Source organism: Tachypleus tridentatus, chromosome 13, assembly GCF_004210375.1.
Source record: "Tachypleus tridentatus isolate NWPU-2018 chromosome 13, ASM421037v1, whole genome shotgun sequence".
Classification (NCBI taxonomy): Eukaryota; Metazoa; Arthropoda; class Merostomata; order Xiphosura; family Limulidae; genus Tachypleus; species Tachypleus tridentatus.
Window position 1 is genome coordinate 13,836,921 of NC_134837.1, and position 20,441 is coordinate 13,857,361.

Here is a 20,441-nt window from a genome sequence, read left to right on the forward strand (position 1 = left end):
TGAATTAGTGACACCAACTACACAGGACTTGTTTTTAGTATTAATACTTTACAACTAACTTGTCTCTAATTACCAGTTTCTAATGTTACTAATACATCTAAAACTTGTATTTCTGAAGCATACAAATTGTTAATACTTTGTTAACTTTAAGAACTTTCTGCTTAAGAACATTATAAATGTTTTACCATTAAAGATTTTTTTGCTTCTTACTATATCTGTGTACATGTGTAAATAATGTTTGTAAAGCATACCTACTTATGAATGTGAATAGACTACCACTTGCACTGCTGACATACAACACGTTTTTGTCTCTTGATAGTGTGTCCTGGAACAGTAGTTGATAGTGTTGCAGCTGCACAGAAGTTGTCGGGTTGTACCATAATTAACGGGTCTCTCATTATCCAGATACATAGTGGAGGTCAGTCTCATTTTAACATTTCATAGGAGTTTCCTTCTAAACTACAAAAGGAATATGAATAGTATAAGCTGTGTGCTCAAGCTATAAGATCAGATTAGTTTTATTACTAAAACATTATACACAGTCACACCTATTTCCACTGACAAGTTAAAGTATATGAGGTCTTAAATGAGAACTGGAAGTGTTTGCTACAAGATCAGATGTTCTTGAACGAGAAAAAGTGATAGTTGAACTTGAAAGAAAAACAAACGATTGTATTTTTACTTGTTGTTTTGTTACTTTATTTTCCAGCTAATGTAATTGAAGAACTTGAAGAGAACTTGAAGTATATCCAGAATATAACTGGGTTTTTGAAAGTTTTTCGATCTTATCCACTGGTGTCTCTAAACTTTCTTAAGAATCTGAGGGATATCCATGGAGAGGAATTTGAAAAACAGAAGTAGGTCTTGTAATCTTGTATTACACAACTTTGTTTGCACCTGATATTAAATATCATGAAATTTGTAAAAACATCAGTGTGAAATGTCCAAAACATGTAAACAATAACTGTGTAACAACATTTGAACAACCTTTTATATAATTATAATATGAATAAAATTCCACTGCCATCAGTGCCTTTTATTTAGTCCTAGAACTCATCAGTAATTGATTAAATACAGCAAACCCTATTGCCTGCTGGTGCTATCTTTAAATTTCTTTCTGCATTGGTACTATTTTACATTTATAATTTATTTAAACCATCTTACAATCAATGTATTTTAATGAAAACATCATTGCATGTGCTATAATTTAGTTTTATATTATCTAAGTTTTTATTCCTTTATTTAAAAATAACCATTTAAAACAAGTGAAACTTCAGATTTTGCTGTCACATGAACAGTTTGTATTTACACGTTCTTAACTTTATGAGCTTGTAGATAATAAATTTTGTGTGTGCACTGTATATATTTCCTTCAGGCCCCTAGTGGTACAGTGGTGTATTTGTGGACTTACAACACTAAAACCTGGGTTTTCATACCTGTGGTGAGCAGAGCACAGACATATAATTGTATAGCTTTGTGCTTAATTCAAAACAACAGCTTCCTTCAGATAATCAAAACTTCATTTGCATGTGGTTTGCTGTCTTATATTTTACTTTAGAAGATTTTCTCCCCCATAAAACGATTGCAAGTACTTTTTTTCTTTTTATTTTTAGGTCAGCAGTGTTCACTTGCAAAGTTGAAGCTATGTTGCTATGAAACAGTTTGAAGTTGAATGGCATGCTTATAACAAATAGAAATAGCAGGTTTCAACCTTGAATTTTGGTATTGTAATAGGAAGCATATTTGTAGTGTTTCATAACACTTGGCAAGTTTCTCGCTTTATATGTTAGTGTACTTGACATATTGCAGATATTGCACATTTGTATTCTAATTATGTTATTTGTTTTAATGTGTATTTTGATAGTTTGCTGATTTCCCCAAGTTTAATTTGTTGTTGCCTTTATTGTTAAAGCTTGTAAACAGTGGCATGTGCAGAAACCATGTATGTTGGCAATACCTATCAAACCTTGTAGGTAAAAGTTGACACATCTATGTGATTAATAAAAGGCATGAAATTGGAAAATACAATTACAAATAAACTGCAAGTGAAAAGATCGAAATGTTAACTTAGGAGACAGAAAACTATTCTAGTGAATATCTTTGAATGTTGAAAGGTATGTAAACATTTCATTTCACTGTATGTTGAAGATAATAGACAGTTAGTAATATAGTAGCAAATGGAAAATAATGTGCAAATATTTACTGAAAAAATTTTGTATTCACTTATGAGGTTCTACACATTATACAAATGAAATGTAAAAACTGTAAGAAACACAGTAGTATTTTTTATACCTCATAAAAATCACCTGACAGGTGAACAGTTCAAGAGTGCAAATACAAATAACTGCAAGTAACTACAAGTAACTAATTTGTTTATGGGATCCCCTCTACAGTTTCTGTGTTCACTGACACATTATATGCCATTTTTCTTGCCCTGGATCACATGGCAGCTATGCAGTACATGAACTGAACTATTTAGATCTCTGTTGGCCCTGGAATTGCTTCATGTTAGTTTTCATCCTGTTCTCATTGATATTCAAGATTGATTGGCCTATTTCTCTCTGTCATCTATTTCTATCCTGTTCTTCTGAATACCAGGCCACATCGGCATTTGCAGGAAAGAGCTCTCTCAGATTGGAACTAAGTCCATCTGCTCTGGTACTATCACTTACTTGCTTGTCCCGCACATGGACTATGATCATTCAAGGCTTGGCTCTGCACCAGTTGGCAGTCAACTTGGATTGAGCAATGTGATAACAAGCTTTCCCAGATGAAACCTTTTATTATTCTTTGACAGTCTTGCTTCTCTGAGGATTGGAAGAACTTTTTTTTTCACCTAGGTTATGCATTGGTCACAGTTTTTTAACTCATTGCTTTCTTTTATCTGGTATTGATACACCAGTATGTGACACTCGGGTCACAATAGACCACATTTTACTGTTGTGTTGTCGTTATGATCAAGAGTGACAGCACCATATTTTACCATTGGTTCACCCTTGAAGTTGGACAATGTCATTGATGATGGTGACACTGGTTCACCTCAGTTGTATTAAATTTTTATTTTTAAGGGTCATTGTTTTTTTTACTCTATTTAAGATTTAAAAATTGAATCATTTTATTTTAATACAATTCGTTTTTATATCTTTTCATCACTTCACCCTTTTTACTGGTGGTTTGGTGTAGATAGCACAGTTGCTTTGTGCTAGTAAATGCTAAACAACCAACCAACAAGTAGGATGAATAGCAAAGATATGAGTCACATGGAATGTTGAAAGCAACAGTGATTGAAATTAGATGTTTGTAATGTCAAAATACTAAGTCTGTAGTTTTTTACTAGTTAGGAACTCAAATTACCAGTATTGACAGAATACAAAATAAGAACCTTGTATTTTTATTTTGCTGAGATAAAGCTTATGTATTGAACCTAACACAGTGGTCCTGTTCAACTCTTTCCATTGTTGGTAATAGTCCCTTGTATACACTTTAATGTGACATGAGTAACCACTCAACAGCTTTAAACATCTACTTACTGGTTTTTCTCATCCATTTTGATCTGTTAAAAGGCTACCACTTCCTTTGAAACTTGAAGCAGACTAAAACAACCTACCTCCTTGAAATATAAATAAACATAAAAGTTTCATATCTACCTGTGAAATTTTAAAATTCTAAACATCTGAGCTCAGATGTTATAGCTAGAAGATATAATTGTTTGTTTTACTTCTTTATTTATTGTCCTACAAAAATTAGTTTCATAATTTCTAAATAGTAACTAAATATATAATAATATTGAAATGTGAATGTGTATTATAAAATACAAGTCTAGTAAATCACAACCAAGACAGGGTCACTTTGTAAAGATTAGAGGTCAATTTTATATTATTGGATACTTAAGATGACTGCATGTGCACCACATCAGTGCATGTTATGTAATGTTAGCTGGGCATGGCTGGAAGGTTAGTACAATAAAATATATGTAAATATATAGTATTATGACAGCTGAACTACATAGACAAAGTATTTGTATTTTTATGTTATAACAATCATAAAAAGTTAGGAAATAGAAATGCTTTTTTCATGCCAAAATGATTGCATATTACAAGTTGGTTAAATTAACAAACTCAACATAATTATGGTATATAAAATATGAAGTCTCACTGAAAACATATGCTTGAAGTGTATTTAGGTTTTAAAGGTTACACAAATAATATTTGAGGTTTTTGGAATGAGTAAGTTTTTTTTACCATAACATTAAATCACTTTGCACTGATACTAGTAATGAAACAGATGCAACATTTCCAGAAATGCATATTTAGTAAAAATACTTCATTAAAAACATCTGATTTTTTGTATGCAAAAACTTGTGATTTTACTAAGATTTTACCAAATTTTGTAAAAGTACATATACTGCATCAAAAGTTACATTACAGGTACTTGATATGTGCTGAGCTCATTGCAGAGGGGTTAAAATACATTGTAGAAACATTTTGTGAATATCCTTTATTAACTGTTGGAAAGATTGAAGTATAGAAATGTCTAGTTGGCATCTTTCTCTTTTACAAATGTGTCAAATTATTTCCTAAAAGTATAATTTTAATTGCATCAGATGCAAAGTTTACTATTTTAAAAACGTTTTAGGACTTTAATTATCAAAGCTTTCTTGAGGTGTTTAGGCCTAGAAGTAGGAGCTTTCTAATTGATTACTATGTTGTTAACCAATATTTCATGTTTTAAAACTTGATTTTGGCTACAGGCAGTATAATAACTTAGTTCAGTTTGAAATTAAATGAAAAGTAATTTTTCACTTGTTATTTCTTTTGAAAATTGCTTTTAGTTTAAATGAGGAAAAGATGGTATTAGCGTCCACATTTCTCTGTTAATAACAGGTTTTGCTTGACGGGGTGAGGAATATTTTAGTAGTCATTGCTCAATTTTAATAATACGAGCTCTTCATCTTACAACATCGTGTAAAAAGATCGGTTTTCATTATCTTTTGTTCCTTATCTAGAGAAACACCTCCAGAATTCATGTAGCACTGAAAATTTGAAATATTAAATTTCTTTCTCGCTGTCCACTTTATTAATATTTTTTTTTATATCAATTAGCTAGAATTAACTCAAATCCATTGTTATATTTTTGACGTTATATTAATTTTTTTTTTATTGTTTCTTGTTTAAATACCAGTGCAGAACCTTACACATTGATATCTGAATCCAACATTAACTGAACACCATAATTAAGTAATTCTGTTTGTTTTTTCAGTTATTCACTGCTGGTATATGACAACCAGAATTTGGAAGACCTTTGGGACTGGAAGAGTCGGAATTTTACACTTCGCTTTCATCGGGGTAAAATTTTCTTCCATTTTAACCCCAAACTGTGCCCAGAAAGAATAACAGAACTGAAGAATTATTCTACTGTCAGAAGCTGGGATGAAAGAGATGTATCCCCTAGCTCTAATGGGGACAGAGTAGCATGTAAGTTTTATCATACTGCTGTTTCGTGTTTTTTAATACTTTATGTGCAGGATAAAAATGAATACATTTCCTTTGTTGGACCATTATTTTGGAGGAATACTATTATATTTATTATTTTTGTTCAATTTTTAATTTGTTTAAATACTTTACAATTGTTTAAGTGTTTGTACTGGTTTTTCTGTGATTCTCTTATAAATAATATTCATAATTTTGAATGTTTTTAATTTTTTATTTAATCATCATTGAAAGGTTCCTGTGCAGCTAAATGTATGTATTGATTGTGTTTATGGTTCATCATTAATCCTTTCTAGGCCAGTCATACGTCAGAGACCCTGTCATCACATTTGATTACTTGCATTCAAGAATTTACCACACTACTATTCTATTAATTTATCTTAAGTTTGGTATCAAACTGTAATTTGTAATTTGGAGTTTTTATTATACATTATTTAATTTCTTAATTTAAAAGTAAACATTAAACAAGTTCCCCCCAAACGTCGATATGTTTCACGTGGTATGTTGAATGCAGCACCATTTCAGATCAGGTGTTCGTGATGCCAAAATACAAAAAATTTTGTTCTTACAAATTAGTAACTAAAATTACCAACATTAAGTTAGACTATAAAAAAAACAACAAAAAAGTGTTTTATTTATGGAGGTATCACTATATTTATTGAATTAAATAAATTCCTGTGTTTGGAAATGGTCCCTTGTATACACTTTTATATATGATGTGAATATACATTTGGAAACTAAATTTTCACTTAGTGATTTTTCTCGGTCATTTACAAATATAACAGCATCTTTCGAGACAAACCTTCAAGCTAAAAAGTTGAATCTTCAGTCTGTTCATGATTTCGTATATACTTTTTCAAACAAATGCAGATTAATTATTAAAATTGATAAATTATAATGGAATTCTGTGGTATTGAAGTAACCTATGATTTTTTGGTTATTCAAATATTATATATAAAAACTAAAAAAAAAAAATTGTTTCACAACCTTCATGTGCAAACTTTCTTAAGGCTTAAGAACATACGACAAACATCAAATTCTAAAGGTTACAACTAGAAGTGATAGTTGTCTGCTTTATTTCATTATTTACTGTTCTATGTTTTAAGAAATACAAGTTTAAGAACGTGTTTGTAAACACTAATAACATATACTAATTGAAATGTGACTATATTTTACCAAACGCTAGTCTGCTGAAACACAGAAAAGATAGGTCTCTTTCTAAAAATTAACTCTGCTTTATGTTATTGGATAGGGAAACATGAATGCATGTATACTGCATCATTATAATTTCTGTATTGTTAGCCAGTCAATATCATATAAATAATAAAATCTAAGCTATTTAAGTCTAAACATGGTTTTGTTTTACTATTTCCAGTTATTCCAGAATGAAAATGGCACTTATAGTAATTTCCTAGTTTGTATGTGGTGCTTACGTGATTGGTCAAATCAGCTGAACCCATGCTGACTTTCATTAGTAAAACAACAAAGAAATGTTTTATAAAATTATATTGATTGCACATGTAAAATTTGAAATTTTCTGGTGAATAAAAGTATTTTTAATCTTAAAATGGAAATTACTTTGCATGTCATGCACACAACACATGAAAATAAAAAAAGGCAAGATGGGAAAAACATTGCTTTACGAGCCTTCAGACTGAATTTTAAGAAAATCTGAAAATTTTCATATGAAAGCATGTAATGTTTACTGATAAACTTCTAGAGTTTGTGAACATATGCTTACTAATTTAAAAGTAATAGCATGAAAACTAACAAGCACAAAATGGTCATGAGGTTTGTCTTAAGGACCAAGATCCTATTGAAAGAGTTATGAGGTTCCTTTATAGGAAAATACATGTATTGGATGTGTTTATGGTTCATTATGAAAATGTTCCTTTCCAGATAAATGATGTACTTGTTTACAGTTCATCATTCAGAGATATAGTGTTCAGGTAAATGCATGTATTGATTGGGTTTACATTTTCCTCCAGGTAATGTAACATCATTGGAAGCTTCTCCTTGGCGTGTGTGTTCTAGCATGGCTGGGATTTTATGGGAGAATTTCAGGAATAAAGTTGGAGACCACCGCTCACTCCTTGGTTATACAATTCATTACAGAAAAGCGTAAGTTGCAAATTTTTTCTCTGATGGCAAAGAGAATTTACTCAAGCTGTGGGTGCTGTATAAAAGTGACAGTCAATATCTTAGCCTGAATTGTAGAGTTACTGCTAACCAGCTGCATTCTTTTTTGTCAGTAGCTCAAAATTAGAATAGTGAAAGATTATGTATCTTTACAATATTTATCAAGACTAGCAAAAACTACAAACTTTTTAAACTTTCTATTTTACTGAATATTTGTTTGTGAGTTACTAAAGCCTTCACTGATTTAGTCTGAAAGGTGATTTGTCTGACATAACACCTTAAATTTTCTTTTTTTATATTGGACTGACATGTTGGACTGCACATTTTATACACTTTAAAGGTCATCAACAATGTTATTGTGTTACAAACTGAATGAAGATTAACTCTTAAAGAAGTATAACTTTATATGTCAAAGCATATCATATGTTTCATGATGTTAGAAAATCATGATAGAAATGAAAGAGAAACCTAAGCACTTTTGAAAGGTGGAGATTTCTTCTTCAGGGACAAAGGCTCACCTTTCGAAAGCTTTCAGATTATAGGGTTTCTCTTTCATTTCTATCATGATTATCTGACATCATAAAATGCAAACAGTAGTGTACTGTACTGAGTGTTTTGACATATAAAGTTATACTTCTCTAAAAGTTAATCTTCATTCAGTTTGTAACACAATAACATGCACAAAGAACACAATGTCTTAAGTATTATTATTTAACTGGATTCCTAATTAAACTACAAGTAGTATAAGGTTTATTTGAATATATGAAGGCTGATAGTGCTTAGCATCAGGTTTAGATGCCTGTGGTTATATGTAGCACAGCTCATTGTGTAGCTTTGTGCTTAACAAAAACTACATGAACCACTGGTGCATCAATTCCACCATGTTTTGTATTGTTTGTTTCTTTGTATTGGATGAAATAGCTTGATACTTTGTAATTACTTTGTACAAATTATGTAACTGCTGTACTTGTATCATTGTTTTATACATGATTATTTGTAAGAATAACTGCTGTACTTGTATCATTGTTTTATACATGATTATTTGTAAGAATAACTGCTGTACTTGTATCATTGTTTTATACATGATTATTTGTAAGAATAACTGCTGTACTTGTATCATTGTTTTATACATGATTATTTGTAAGAATAACTGCTGTACTTGTATCATTGTTTTATACATGATTATTTGTAAGAATAACTGCTGTACTTGTATCATTGTTTTATACATGATTATTTGTAAGAATAACTGCTGTACTTGTATCATTGTTTTATACATGATTATTTGTAAGAATAACTGCTGTACTTGTATCATTGTTTTATACATGATTATTTGTAAGAATAACTGCTGTACTTGTATCATTGTTTTATACATGATTATTTGTAAGAACTTGCAGCTATGAAATTTTCACATTTGTTGTACATTTTACTAGTGAGTTTTATCTCTTCACATTTTCAAAACTTTCCTATAGTATATTGTTTAAACCAATTTTATGCATGTGGATATAGAAATATATATTTTTTCCCACACATAGTACTAACCATTCAAACAATTACCTTGACTGCTGATATAGCTTAAAGCAGACTACCAAATTTTCTTTTGTATTAGTTAGTTTCTTTCCAAAGAATTTTGTGTATGACTTGTTTGAAGTTGGAACTTATGACTTTTCCTATTGTGTATTCATTGTTCAAAATAATTTCTTTAGTTATCAGCATTTTCATAACAGAAATAAAATACAAAATAGCATTCAATATTTTTTTTAGAATAACAATATTTAAATAGGTAAAACAGTCATATCCACTATTACAGTAACTATGTTATCAGCACAAGACATTCAACTGCACTGCTTCAAAATGACAATCAAAAGTGAAACAATGAAAAATATTTAATGCTTGCATTATTATATTTAAAAAAAAAAAGCCGTATAGCAGTAAGACAGACTTTTAAAATCACAGAGGTGCAAACTATGTATAGAAATACGACTTATAAAATTCCAAAAACTTAACTCTGATTAATGTAAAGATGTGATTTATATTAGAGAAAATATGATAGTCCTAAGACATCAGTCTTGTCTGGGAAAACAAAGTTTAAGTGTAAAATGAACGTTGATGATTTAATAGTAAGTATACTTAAACCAATCCAAAGTAAATATTAATAAGTTTTATCTATTTTTTTTACTACATAAGAAAAAGGACAGCAAATAAGCTTACAATAGTTTTTCTGAACTCAGACAAACTGTACAAGAAGAGTTGAGGGTTTTAAAACACTTGGAAGATGTTTAATTATTCTGTAATTAACTGATCAATTTGTGTTCTTTATTGTAGGAAAGAAAAGAACATTACAATGTTCGATGGAAGAGATGCATGTGAGATGAATGTGTAAGTTTATAATTTCTTTTATTAAAGTTGTATCTAACAAAACATTCTTTAAGTTTGACACCAAAATTAATTGCTTAAAGTACAGTTTCATTGAGACTTTCATCTGTTTACAGTATTCTGTTATGTAAATTAAATAAATTCTGGTAAAGAGAATGTTAATTATATATTACATAGTTTGATGGAACAAATACTGATTTATTCTGATCAGTAACGTCTATCCAGTAATAGAATAACTTAGTACAGTGTTTGAAACCTTAAACCATCTTTCTGATGATAACAAATGTTAAAACAATACCCTAATAACAGAATAACCTAGTTTAAAATTTTATGTATTATTTGTTTTACCTTTCATTTCTACAATAAAAACAATAAGAAGATAATTTAATCAAAGATTTTCTGTTTTTTAAAGTGCATTTAATCCAACATAACTTTCCTCAGGTGGAAGGTCATTGATAAAGAAGCTACAGATGATAAAAATAAGACCACTATTTATCACCTTATTACACACCTGGAACCTTTTACCCAGTATGCATTCTACATCCAAACGTACAACCTGGCCCAAGCAGCAAAAGGTGCTAAAAGTGAGATAAAGTACTTCACGACCAGTCCTGACAGTACGTATTGGATTATTGGATAAATTGTGCAAAAAAAAACTTTAGTAATGAAATGTATTAGATTCATATTTTGTAAGCCCTTAACATATAACATAAATATATTTGAGAATGTTTGTTTCAATTTCAGAGTAAAATAAATTTTATCTATATTAAAGCACCTAGTCCTCCACTGAATGTTCATTCCCAAGCTATCTCAGTTGGTGAGATACGGATAAAATGGCAACCCCCGAAAAGACCCAATGGGAATGTTACACACTACATCGTGAAGGGCAAGCGAGAGCTGGATTCTACAGATTATATTCGCCAGAGGGATTATTGCACCCAACGTAAGTTGCATTTTGGTGCATTTTTGATAAAGTAACTTAAATTCTCTTAAATGGTTAAAGAGTGCTGGTGGACTAATTGAGTTAACAGTTTAGTTACTTACTTATCCTAAGTTTTGTGTAACTAAATAATAAAACGTTTTTATTGCTTCAAGTTTTTCTGACATGAGACTATAAAGATTATAAACAAATCTTGTTAGGTGCAACCAGCCAGTCAACCAGTTAAGCAGTAAAACAGTAAGGACTACTGGTAGATTAAAGTGCATGTGTTACAGCATGTCACAGAGTTACATTAAAAATCTAATTCGCCTAATTTATCATAAATGCTTAGTCAGTAAATCAAATTTTAATATTTAAGTTCTTACTTCTGTAATGAAATATTTAAATAAATCTTCCATCTCCTTTAGTTTAAAAATTGTGATGTTATCTTGGTCTTCCCCTTCTTTAGTGTGTTTACTGATTCTGATTTTTCTAGCCTTTAGTTTATAGTCATAAACTAAAATGACAAATCCACCTGTGGTATCCTCTCTCACAAATTGCTAGTAACCCTTTGACATTCTATATTATATCACGTATAATGAATAGAATAAGAAAGTTTTTAATCTATCAAATGATGTATAGAGTAATAGAATGTGATCAAATTGTGGCTTTAGTTGAAAACTTATCTTATGACATTCAGGTCAGGCTGCAAATGGAAGTATTTTTAAGCCCATACTGTCTTAGTTAGAAAGTCAGTTAAATTCTAATAGTTATAGGATGTTACTTGCATTGTGTAATTTTAGCAAACTGCACTCATCTAGAAGGGAAAAAAATGGTAATGTGGGCACTTTTGTCTTTTTTATGGTGTTTACAAAGTCAGTCAAATTGGCAAAGTATGTATGGAGTTAGGGTAGAGAAAGTAATAATAATTATTATTTTTCAGTAAAACTGTATATTAATATATTTAGCAGGATTTAAACATTATGTAAATAAAATTTGAAAATTTTTAGAAAATGAAAAGTATTTTTGACATTAACAGGAAAGTTACTTTGTTCTAAGGATAAATGTTTAGTAAATATACTTATGAGATTTTATTTATCAAAGAATTAATGTATACAGTAAGCTCAATAAATATTAAGATACACAGAACGTGTTAAAGTATGGAAATTTTGTTTGTAACTTTTTATTACAACGCCAGTCACACTGAACCGACCATGTATGAAAAAAAGTTAACTTTCTGTATGTGGGCTTGATCACTTTGACCCACCTTGTAACCATAGAAGTGCATATGCTGTAGCTCTGAATTTACTCAATGTATTTTCAGAATATTTATCAAGCTTTCAATAAACACAACAAATCTCTTGGATGCAATAATAATAATTATTTTTTACTAAAAATTTGTCTTTGAATGCACAAAGAATTTTACTGAGTGATTTTTACATTAAGGATAGAAATACATTTTTTTTCATTCTGCAGTTTTATATTTCACTTGCTCAATGTCTTAAACTTCCTAGAAGAGTATCAGTTTTTTCAGTTAGAACTTTTTATCTTTCATATTCTCTTTCCTAACACTGTAAGTGGGCTGTCAAAAAAAGGAAAAACTACCATTCTTCATTCTACAATTACTGGTTATTGTAACTAAAAAAAAAAATCAGTTATTTATTGTCAGTTCCCAGATGTTTTCACTAGTGCTTTAGTGAAATTTTATTAATTCATTTCTCTCTTAACTAAACCTAATTACTGACTTGCACAAGCAATACATTGTCATGGTAAAACATGGTGTAACTTTTAATAAACTAAGTATTGCACTTGTGATGACAAGAAACCCACTTTTTGTTAACTTGAAGATTACCTTATTTTAACAAGTTTTAATATCCATACCAGCCATCTTGAGATACAAGCAGCTTGCACACATTCTTATCAGTAAAGTTTTTATTTTTTTCCAGTTAAGGTTTCTTGTTATATAAGTTTTTGATTTATGCATTTTAATTACTTCTATAACAATAAACAAAAAATATATAAATACCAGAAATGTAGTGCTTAAATGTGGGTACTGTACTTTTTTGTAGTAAGTTTCAATGAAAGTTAACCCTAATTTCTAACAGGATTGTTGTTAATATTCAGTTTATATTACAAAATAACATGAACAAAGAACTGAGTGTCTTAATTTTTTAATTCAGTGGGCCTTCTAATTCAGCTACAAGTGTTTTAAAATAATTCCTTTGGTTTTCATCAGAACAAAGTAGCTTTATGAATTCAGAAAATTACTATCTTTTCTTGGCTATAAATAATCCAGCAGCAAATGTTAGAGATGAATATTGACATTGTTTGAAAGACAGGATGTGATAAAAGATTCTGATATGAAGATTTGATTTTCCAGTTTATATCTCACTAAATCAAGAGGATTGTAGGCAATAAGTTTTGATTGTTACAGCAGTGTGTGTATAACTTATATAAAAACACCAACAAGGGTAATTTGAAGTGAATAAATGTTACATAGTACAGAAAAGTGAAGATTGTAAATCAAAACTTTTATAATGTTAAAATTTAAACTATAAAATAGACTTTGTTTTGACATTTTAAGTTTGATACAAGTTGATAACACAATTTCTCAAACACTTTATTCCTACCTACTCAAAACCGACTCACGCACACCACAAATATACGACATCCCCAAACCTCATAAACCAGATTGTCCATTACGACCAATAATGCCCACATATGAATCGTTTAATTACAATCTTGGTAAATACATAGCTTGGGCATTCTCCAAATATGTAACATCAGCCAGCTCATTCATCAAAGACTCATTTAATTTCAAGTCTAATCATAATCAATTTGATCATAAAGCCTTAATGGCTAGTTTCGATGTTATATCCCTCTTTACAGAAGTTCCAACTGCTGAAGCCTGCAAGATAGCCTTGGAACTCTATATCTGAGACCCTAACCCATCTATAGACATTCCCAGCAACCAGTTAGCAACCCTTGTAGAATACACCAGGATGAAAAACAAACTTCATGGGCAACCCAGTATCACCAGTTCTAGCCAATATTTTTGTGACAGAAGTTGAAACACAAGCAATTAACACAGCATTACATCCACCACTATACTGATACAGATATGTAGATGACACTGTTGCAGGATTCACATCTACAGAACACACACTTAATTTTTTTTTTCAATCACATTAACTCTATACATCCCAACATCAACTTCACATGTGAACAAGAAGAAAGCAATCAAATGTCATTTCTTAACCTCCAAATTACAAAAAACCGATACACAATTTAAAACAGAAATCCACTGAAAAATCACCCATACTGGACTATACATTCCTTGGGACTCAGCACATGAAACAAAACAAAAACTCAAGATACTAAGAAACCAAATAAACTCAGCCATAAAACTATACTCACCAGATAAAATTAACAATGAATGGGACAAAATAAAACAACACTTCATCAACATCAATAAGTTTCATCCACAAACTGCAGAAAACATTATATGTACACACCTAGAGATAAAGCAAAATCAACCAATAAAAGTAAATATATCTCACGAATCAAAAAATCATGAAACTATATACTGCTGCATACCATATATTCCCGACATCAGCAGAAAAATAACCAACATTTTGCAAAACTAGTAACAAAATATGACATTCCAGTTAATACCAAATTTATTCAAAAACCAGACACAAAACTGAGGTCTATACTATGTAAAAACTACACTGACAAACACCACCATCACACCAACATTATTTATAAAATACAATGTGATAACTGCCACGACTTCTATATTGGAGAAACAAGTAGAAAAATGGAAACCAGATTCACAGAACATAAAAAGTCACCTTCACATGTTTTCGAACATTGCAAATCAAATAAACACAACATAATCATAGAAAACACTCAAATACTAAATAAAGAAACAAACATGAACAAATGCAAAATTAAAGAAACCTTACTTGTACAACAACTCAAGCCCAAAATAAACCAATACAAAGGAACACCTTTATACTTATATTAAAAAATAATAATAAATAATAATAAAATAAATAATATAAAATTATATATTCAAACATCTCAGCACCCCCTCTACATTCCGACACTGTTACACAACCTGTTTCAAACATGTGGTCAGCTTCCGGTCAGTTACCTCTTTCTTTGTGAACCTGATGATGACCAAAGGTCGAAACGTTGTTTGCTTCTCTACGTAAAATTTTTTTTCATATATATATTCTATATATTCTATTCTATATATATTCTAGAGGGTTATATTCTATATATATATAAAAATCATAATTATGATGTGCACTTGAAACTACCACATTCAGGAGATTAATAAAATTAATTTGAATGTTGAAAGAGAAATTGCTGTTTCATGTTATCTCTATGTTTGTGTCAGTAGAAGTAAGCTTACAGTGGGTGATGCTTGCTTTTGTAACGCTTGGTTGGCAAACTAAAAATACACGTGTAAAGTAAGAGTGGTGTGAATAAGTTTGATTCAAACAACCTTGTAAACTTTACGTGTGTGTGTAAAGTTTATAACACGTATCGGTGGTAGTACGTATTAGTAGTTTTGTGGTCTGTAAAATAAGAAACGTAGTCATTGTAATTGTGGATATTAATTCCTCTTAAAAAACAACATAAGATTACTTTGAATAATATATAATTTAAAAATATTTTTCTTTCAAATTGTTTACCATGCCAATCTAGTGTCTGGTATTCTCCTGGAAAACTTGTTTTTTATCTGTTAATTTATTGTGTGATTCTTCTTTTGCTGCAGCCATTGTGATTGATTCTAAAGACAGAGAAATTGAGGATGAGGAAACCAGAAACTTGTGGGTTAACAGTACAGGACAGGGAGTAGATAAAGATGGAACTGATGAAGGAGGTGTTACAAATGGCAAGTGTTGTCCGTGTACAGACAAGAAAGGTGAGAAGAAACAGGAGGATGAAATCCAAGACCAGATCCAGTTTGAAGATGCTATCCACAACACAGTCTATATTAAGAAGTAAGGAACTGGTGTGTAATTTGTATCTAAACTTTGGGAGGAAATTCATACATTGAATTTCATCCAGTTCATAGTTGTATATTTTGCAACAAGTCTTAACATTGCAGGTTTGAAGTACATCATGCTGGTAACTTATTATTACAGGGAACATGATTTTCCATCTCGTAAGTTACTGTTTATGCCATTATTATGTACGGGAAGTGTTCAACTGTGTTAATTCACCCATGGGTGACAAAGTTTACAAACATTCATGTAATATTACCCATTCTGATAATAAGGTACACATTTTTCAGATAACTGACTGCTTAAGTATACTCCATGATCCATATGGATCTGCTAGTGTTCTGAACTGTAACTGTCAGTGCTCATCCGACATGTCAGTTACAATCTTTGTCAGTGTATTTTCTTTATAAAACTTTTGTCCAGAGGGTTATTTTGTTTTCTAGATATAACTTTTTCTCTAGATAAGTTTTTTGGTTTTTTCATCTGTTAACTTTTTTTTTTATCTAGATGTCACTTTGGTTATCTGAATATTACTTTTGTTTTATATATATTTGTTACAGATATATATATATATATATATATATATATATATATATATATATTACAAATATATATCTGAATGCTAATATTGCAGTTTAGATGTCAGTTTTATTGTTGTGCTATTAACTGTGTCATTCACATGTTAACTTTGTTATTCACAAGTAGTTTCTGTTGTGCATTCTAAATTCTTTTATTTTATAAGTAATTTTTCATAAAACATAAAACTGTCAAATTGTAAAAGAACTAATTTATTATTGCTTATTTCAAACTTCCATTCATTTTCATCTTAATAAACTTTGAATTTGTGTAATGTTCATAAGTCTTTTGTATTAAAAGTAGCAGTTTTGATTTTTGTTAGTCCTAATGCAAGACTGGGTGCTAATAGTCGTTCAAGAAGAGCTTTATACACCTCGAAGGATCCACAGAAGGTGACTGAATCAGGTTCATCCTCCATGAGTCACAAAAATCGCTACTTCTCAACCACTCTTGAGCCTGGTACTACCAGTACTGAACACTCACAAAGCGAAAATGTGACTGAGAATGGTGTTTATATTCGCTTTAGCATCAATGTTACACAAACCAGCCTTACTGTGTCTCAGCTACGGCATTACACCGAGTATACTATAGAGGTAGCATCAAGTCTTTTGATTATTAATACTCTATTATGAGTCACTTATTCATTCTTTATTCTTTTTTGGACTGTGAAACTTATAATTTATGGATAATACCATAGGTTCCACTTGGAATAGATTAATACCGTGAAACTTGTAATTTATGGATAATACCATTGGTTTTACTTGGAATAAATTAATACTTTGAAACTTGTAATTTATGGATAATACCATAGGTTTTACTTGGAATAAATTAATACTTTGAAACTTGTGATTTATGGATAATACCATAGGTTTTACTTGGAATAAATTAATACTTTGAAACTTGTGATTTATGGATAATACCATAGGTTTTACTTGGAATAAATTAATACTTTGAAACTTGTGATTTATGGATAATACCATAGGTTTTACTTGGAATACATTAATACTGTGAAACTTGTAACACATGGATAATACAATAAGTTTTACTTGGAATAGATTGATACTGTGATAGATAAGCAGCAAACAACAACACAATTTATGTAACAGTTGTGTGCCTCCATCCATATTGCAGTTAGGCTTGTTTGTTTTCTTAATGTTTCATGGATTTTGAAATAAAAACAACTTTGTATTATACAGTGAATTTCTTTTGTTACCAAATAGTATTGTTTTTCATAGTTTTTGTACTGTTACATGTGTCAGGTTCGGGCTTGTCAAGACATTGATAAGGAAACCCAGAACTCCTCCTGTAGCTTGCTTCAACCCTGTAGCACAGAGGCTATTGCAAGTATTCGTACTTTGCCATTAAGTAAGTAAAATAAAATTTATAAACATTTTTCTGAAAAGTTTAATCTAGTTGAAATAATTCACAGCTTATAGGTATCTTCAGATCAGGTTGATTAAGACTTGAAAACACAGTCATTTCATACATTTTATAATTGGCAACTTTGAAATAAGACATGCAAGTTTAAGAATTTAATTTGATTTAACTATGGACTGTAAATCCATGCAAGCCAAGAAAATATTTATTTTTGTGGATAAAATGTGGAAGTTCATTATTTACTACATTGAAATTAGGAAGCAATGAAGTTATGAATCTTTCATTTTATAGGCAATGCTGACGATATTGATAGCAATACCATATTGATCCGAGCAGATAATACATCGAGCAAAACTATGTTAATTAAATGGGATGAACCAAAAAACCCAAATGGAGTAATTGTATCTTACAGCATTGAGTATACCCACCTAGATAATGATAGTGTAAGTATTAATGTCTTGTCATAACAGTATTTGGTGAGGTGAGTATACCCACCTAGATAATGATAGTGTAAGTATTAATGTCTTGTTATAACAGTATTTGGTGAGGTGAGTATACCCACCTAGATAATGATAGTGTGAGTATTAATGTCTCGTTATAACAGTATTTGGTGAGGTGAGTATACCCACCTAGGTAATGATAGTGTAAGTATTAATGTCTCCTTATAACAATATTTGGTGAGGTGAGTATACCCACCTAGATAATGATAGTGTAAGTATTGATGTCTTGTTATAACAGTATTTGGTGAGGTGAGTATACCCACCTAGGTAATGATAGTGTAAGTATTAATGTCTCGTTACAACAGTATTTCGTGAGATGAGTATACCCACCTAGATAATGATAGTGTAAGTATTAATGTCTCGTTATAACAGTATTTGATGAGGTCAGTATACCCACCTAGATAATGATAGTGTAAGTATTAATGTCTCGTTATAACAGTATTTGGTGAGGTCAGTATACCCACCTAGGTAATGATAGTGTAAGTATTAATGTCTCATTATAACAGTATTTGGTGAGGTGAGTATACCCACCTAGGTAATGATAGTGTAAGTATTAATGTCTCGTTATAACAGTATTTGGTGAGGTGAGTATACCCACCTAGATAATGATAGTGTAAGTATTAATGTCTCGTTATAACAGTATTTGGTGAGGTGAGTATACCCACCTAGATAATGATAGTGTATGTATTAATGTCTCGTTATAACAGTATTTCGTGAGGTGAGTATACCCACCTAGGTAATGATAGTGTAAGTATTAATGTCTCGTTATAACAGTATTTGGTGAGGTGAGTATACCCACCCAGGTAATGATAGTGTAAGTATTAATGTCTCGCTATAACAGTATTTGGTGAGGTGAGTATACCCACCTAGGTAATGATAGTGTAAGTATTAATGTCTAGTTATAACAGTATTTGGTGAGGTGAGTATACCCACCCAGGTAATGATAGTGTAAGTATTAATGTCTCGTTATAACAGTATTTGGTGAGGTGAGTATACCCACCTAGGTAATGATAGTGTAAGTATTAATGTCTAGTTATAACAGTATTTGGTGAGGTGAGTATACCTACCTAGGTAATGATAGTGTAAGTATTAATGTCTCGTTATAACAGTATTTGGTGAGGTGAGTATACCCACCTAGGTAATGATAGTGTAAGTATTAGTGTCTCGTTATAACAGTATTTGGTGAGGTGAGTATACCCACCTAGGTAATTATAGTGTAAGTATTAATGTCTCGTTATAACAGTATTTGGTGAGGTGAGTATACCCACCTAGGTAATGATAGTGTAAGTATTAATGTCTCGTTATAACAGTATTTGGTGAGGTGAGTATACCCACCTAGGTAATGATAGTGTAAGTATTAATGTCTCGTTATAACAGTATTTGGTGAGGTGAGTATACCCACCCAGGTAATGATAGTGTAAGTATTAATGTCTCGTTATAACAGTGTTTGGTGAGGTGAGTATACCCACCTAGGTAATGATAGTGTAAGTATTAATGTCTCGTTATAACAGTATTTGGTGAGGTGAGTATACCCACCTAGGTAATGATAGTGTAAGTATTAATGTCTCGTTATAACAGTGTTTGGTGAGGTGAGTATACCCACCTAGGTAATGATAGTGTAAGTATTAATGTCTCACATAACAGTATTTGGTGAGGTGAGTATACCCACCCAGGTAATGATAGTGTAAGTATTAATGTCTCGTCATAACAGTATTTGGTGAGGTGAGTATACCCACCTAGGTAATGATAGTGTAAGTATTAATGTCTCGTTATAACAGTATTTGGTGAGGTGAGTATACCCACCTAGGTAATGATAGTGTAAGTATTAATGTCTCATTATAACAGTATTTGGTGAGGTGAGTATACCCACCTAGGTAATGATAGTGTAAGTATTAATGTCTCGTTATAACAGTATTTCGTGAGGTGAGCATACCCACCTAGGTAATGATAGTGTATATATTAATGTCTCATTATAACAGTATTTCGTGAGGTGATTACATAATTTAAGCAATAAAATGGTTATACATTTTTCAGAACTTTTTAACAG

The 20,441-nt window shown here is 30.7% G+C and overlaps 1 protein-coding gene across 2 annotated transcripts in view; it reads left to right on the forward strand.

Moving 5' to 3' along the window:
• Positions 1 to 20,441, forward strand: part of LOC143238350 (insulin-like peptide receptor) — an 83,446-nt gene that overhangs the window by 46,909 nt on the left and 16,096 nt on the right. For both annotated transcript variants that reach the window (XM_076478501.1, XM_076478502.1), the window contains exons 6-16: positions 320 to 418; positions 710 to 857; positions 5,260 to 5,474; positions 7,478 to 7,610; positions 9,951 to 10,004; positions 10,443 to 10,618; positions 10,774 to 10,944; positions 15,710 to 15,938; positions 16,840 to 17,110; positions 17,777 to 17,882; positions 18,186 to 18,337. In XM_076478501.1, coding sequence (XP_076334616.1) covers positions 320 to 418; positions 710 to 857; positions 5,260 to 5,474; positions 7,478 to 7,610; positions 9,951 to 10,004; positions 10,443 to 10,618; positions 10,774 to 10,944; positions 15,710 to 15,938; positions 16,840 to 17,110; positions 17,777 to 17,882; positions 18,186 to 18,337 — 1,754 coding nt within the window. The remainder of the gene's footprint in view (positions 1 to 319; positions 419 to 709; positions 858 to 5,259; positions 5,475 to 7,477; positions 7,611 to 9,950; positions 10,005 to 10,442; positions 10,619 to 10,773; positions 10,945 to 15,709; positions 15,939 to 16,839; positions 17,111 to 17,776; positions 17,883 to 18,185; positions 18,338 to 20,441) is intronic.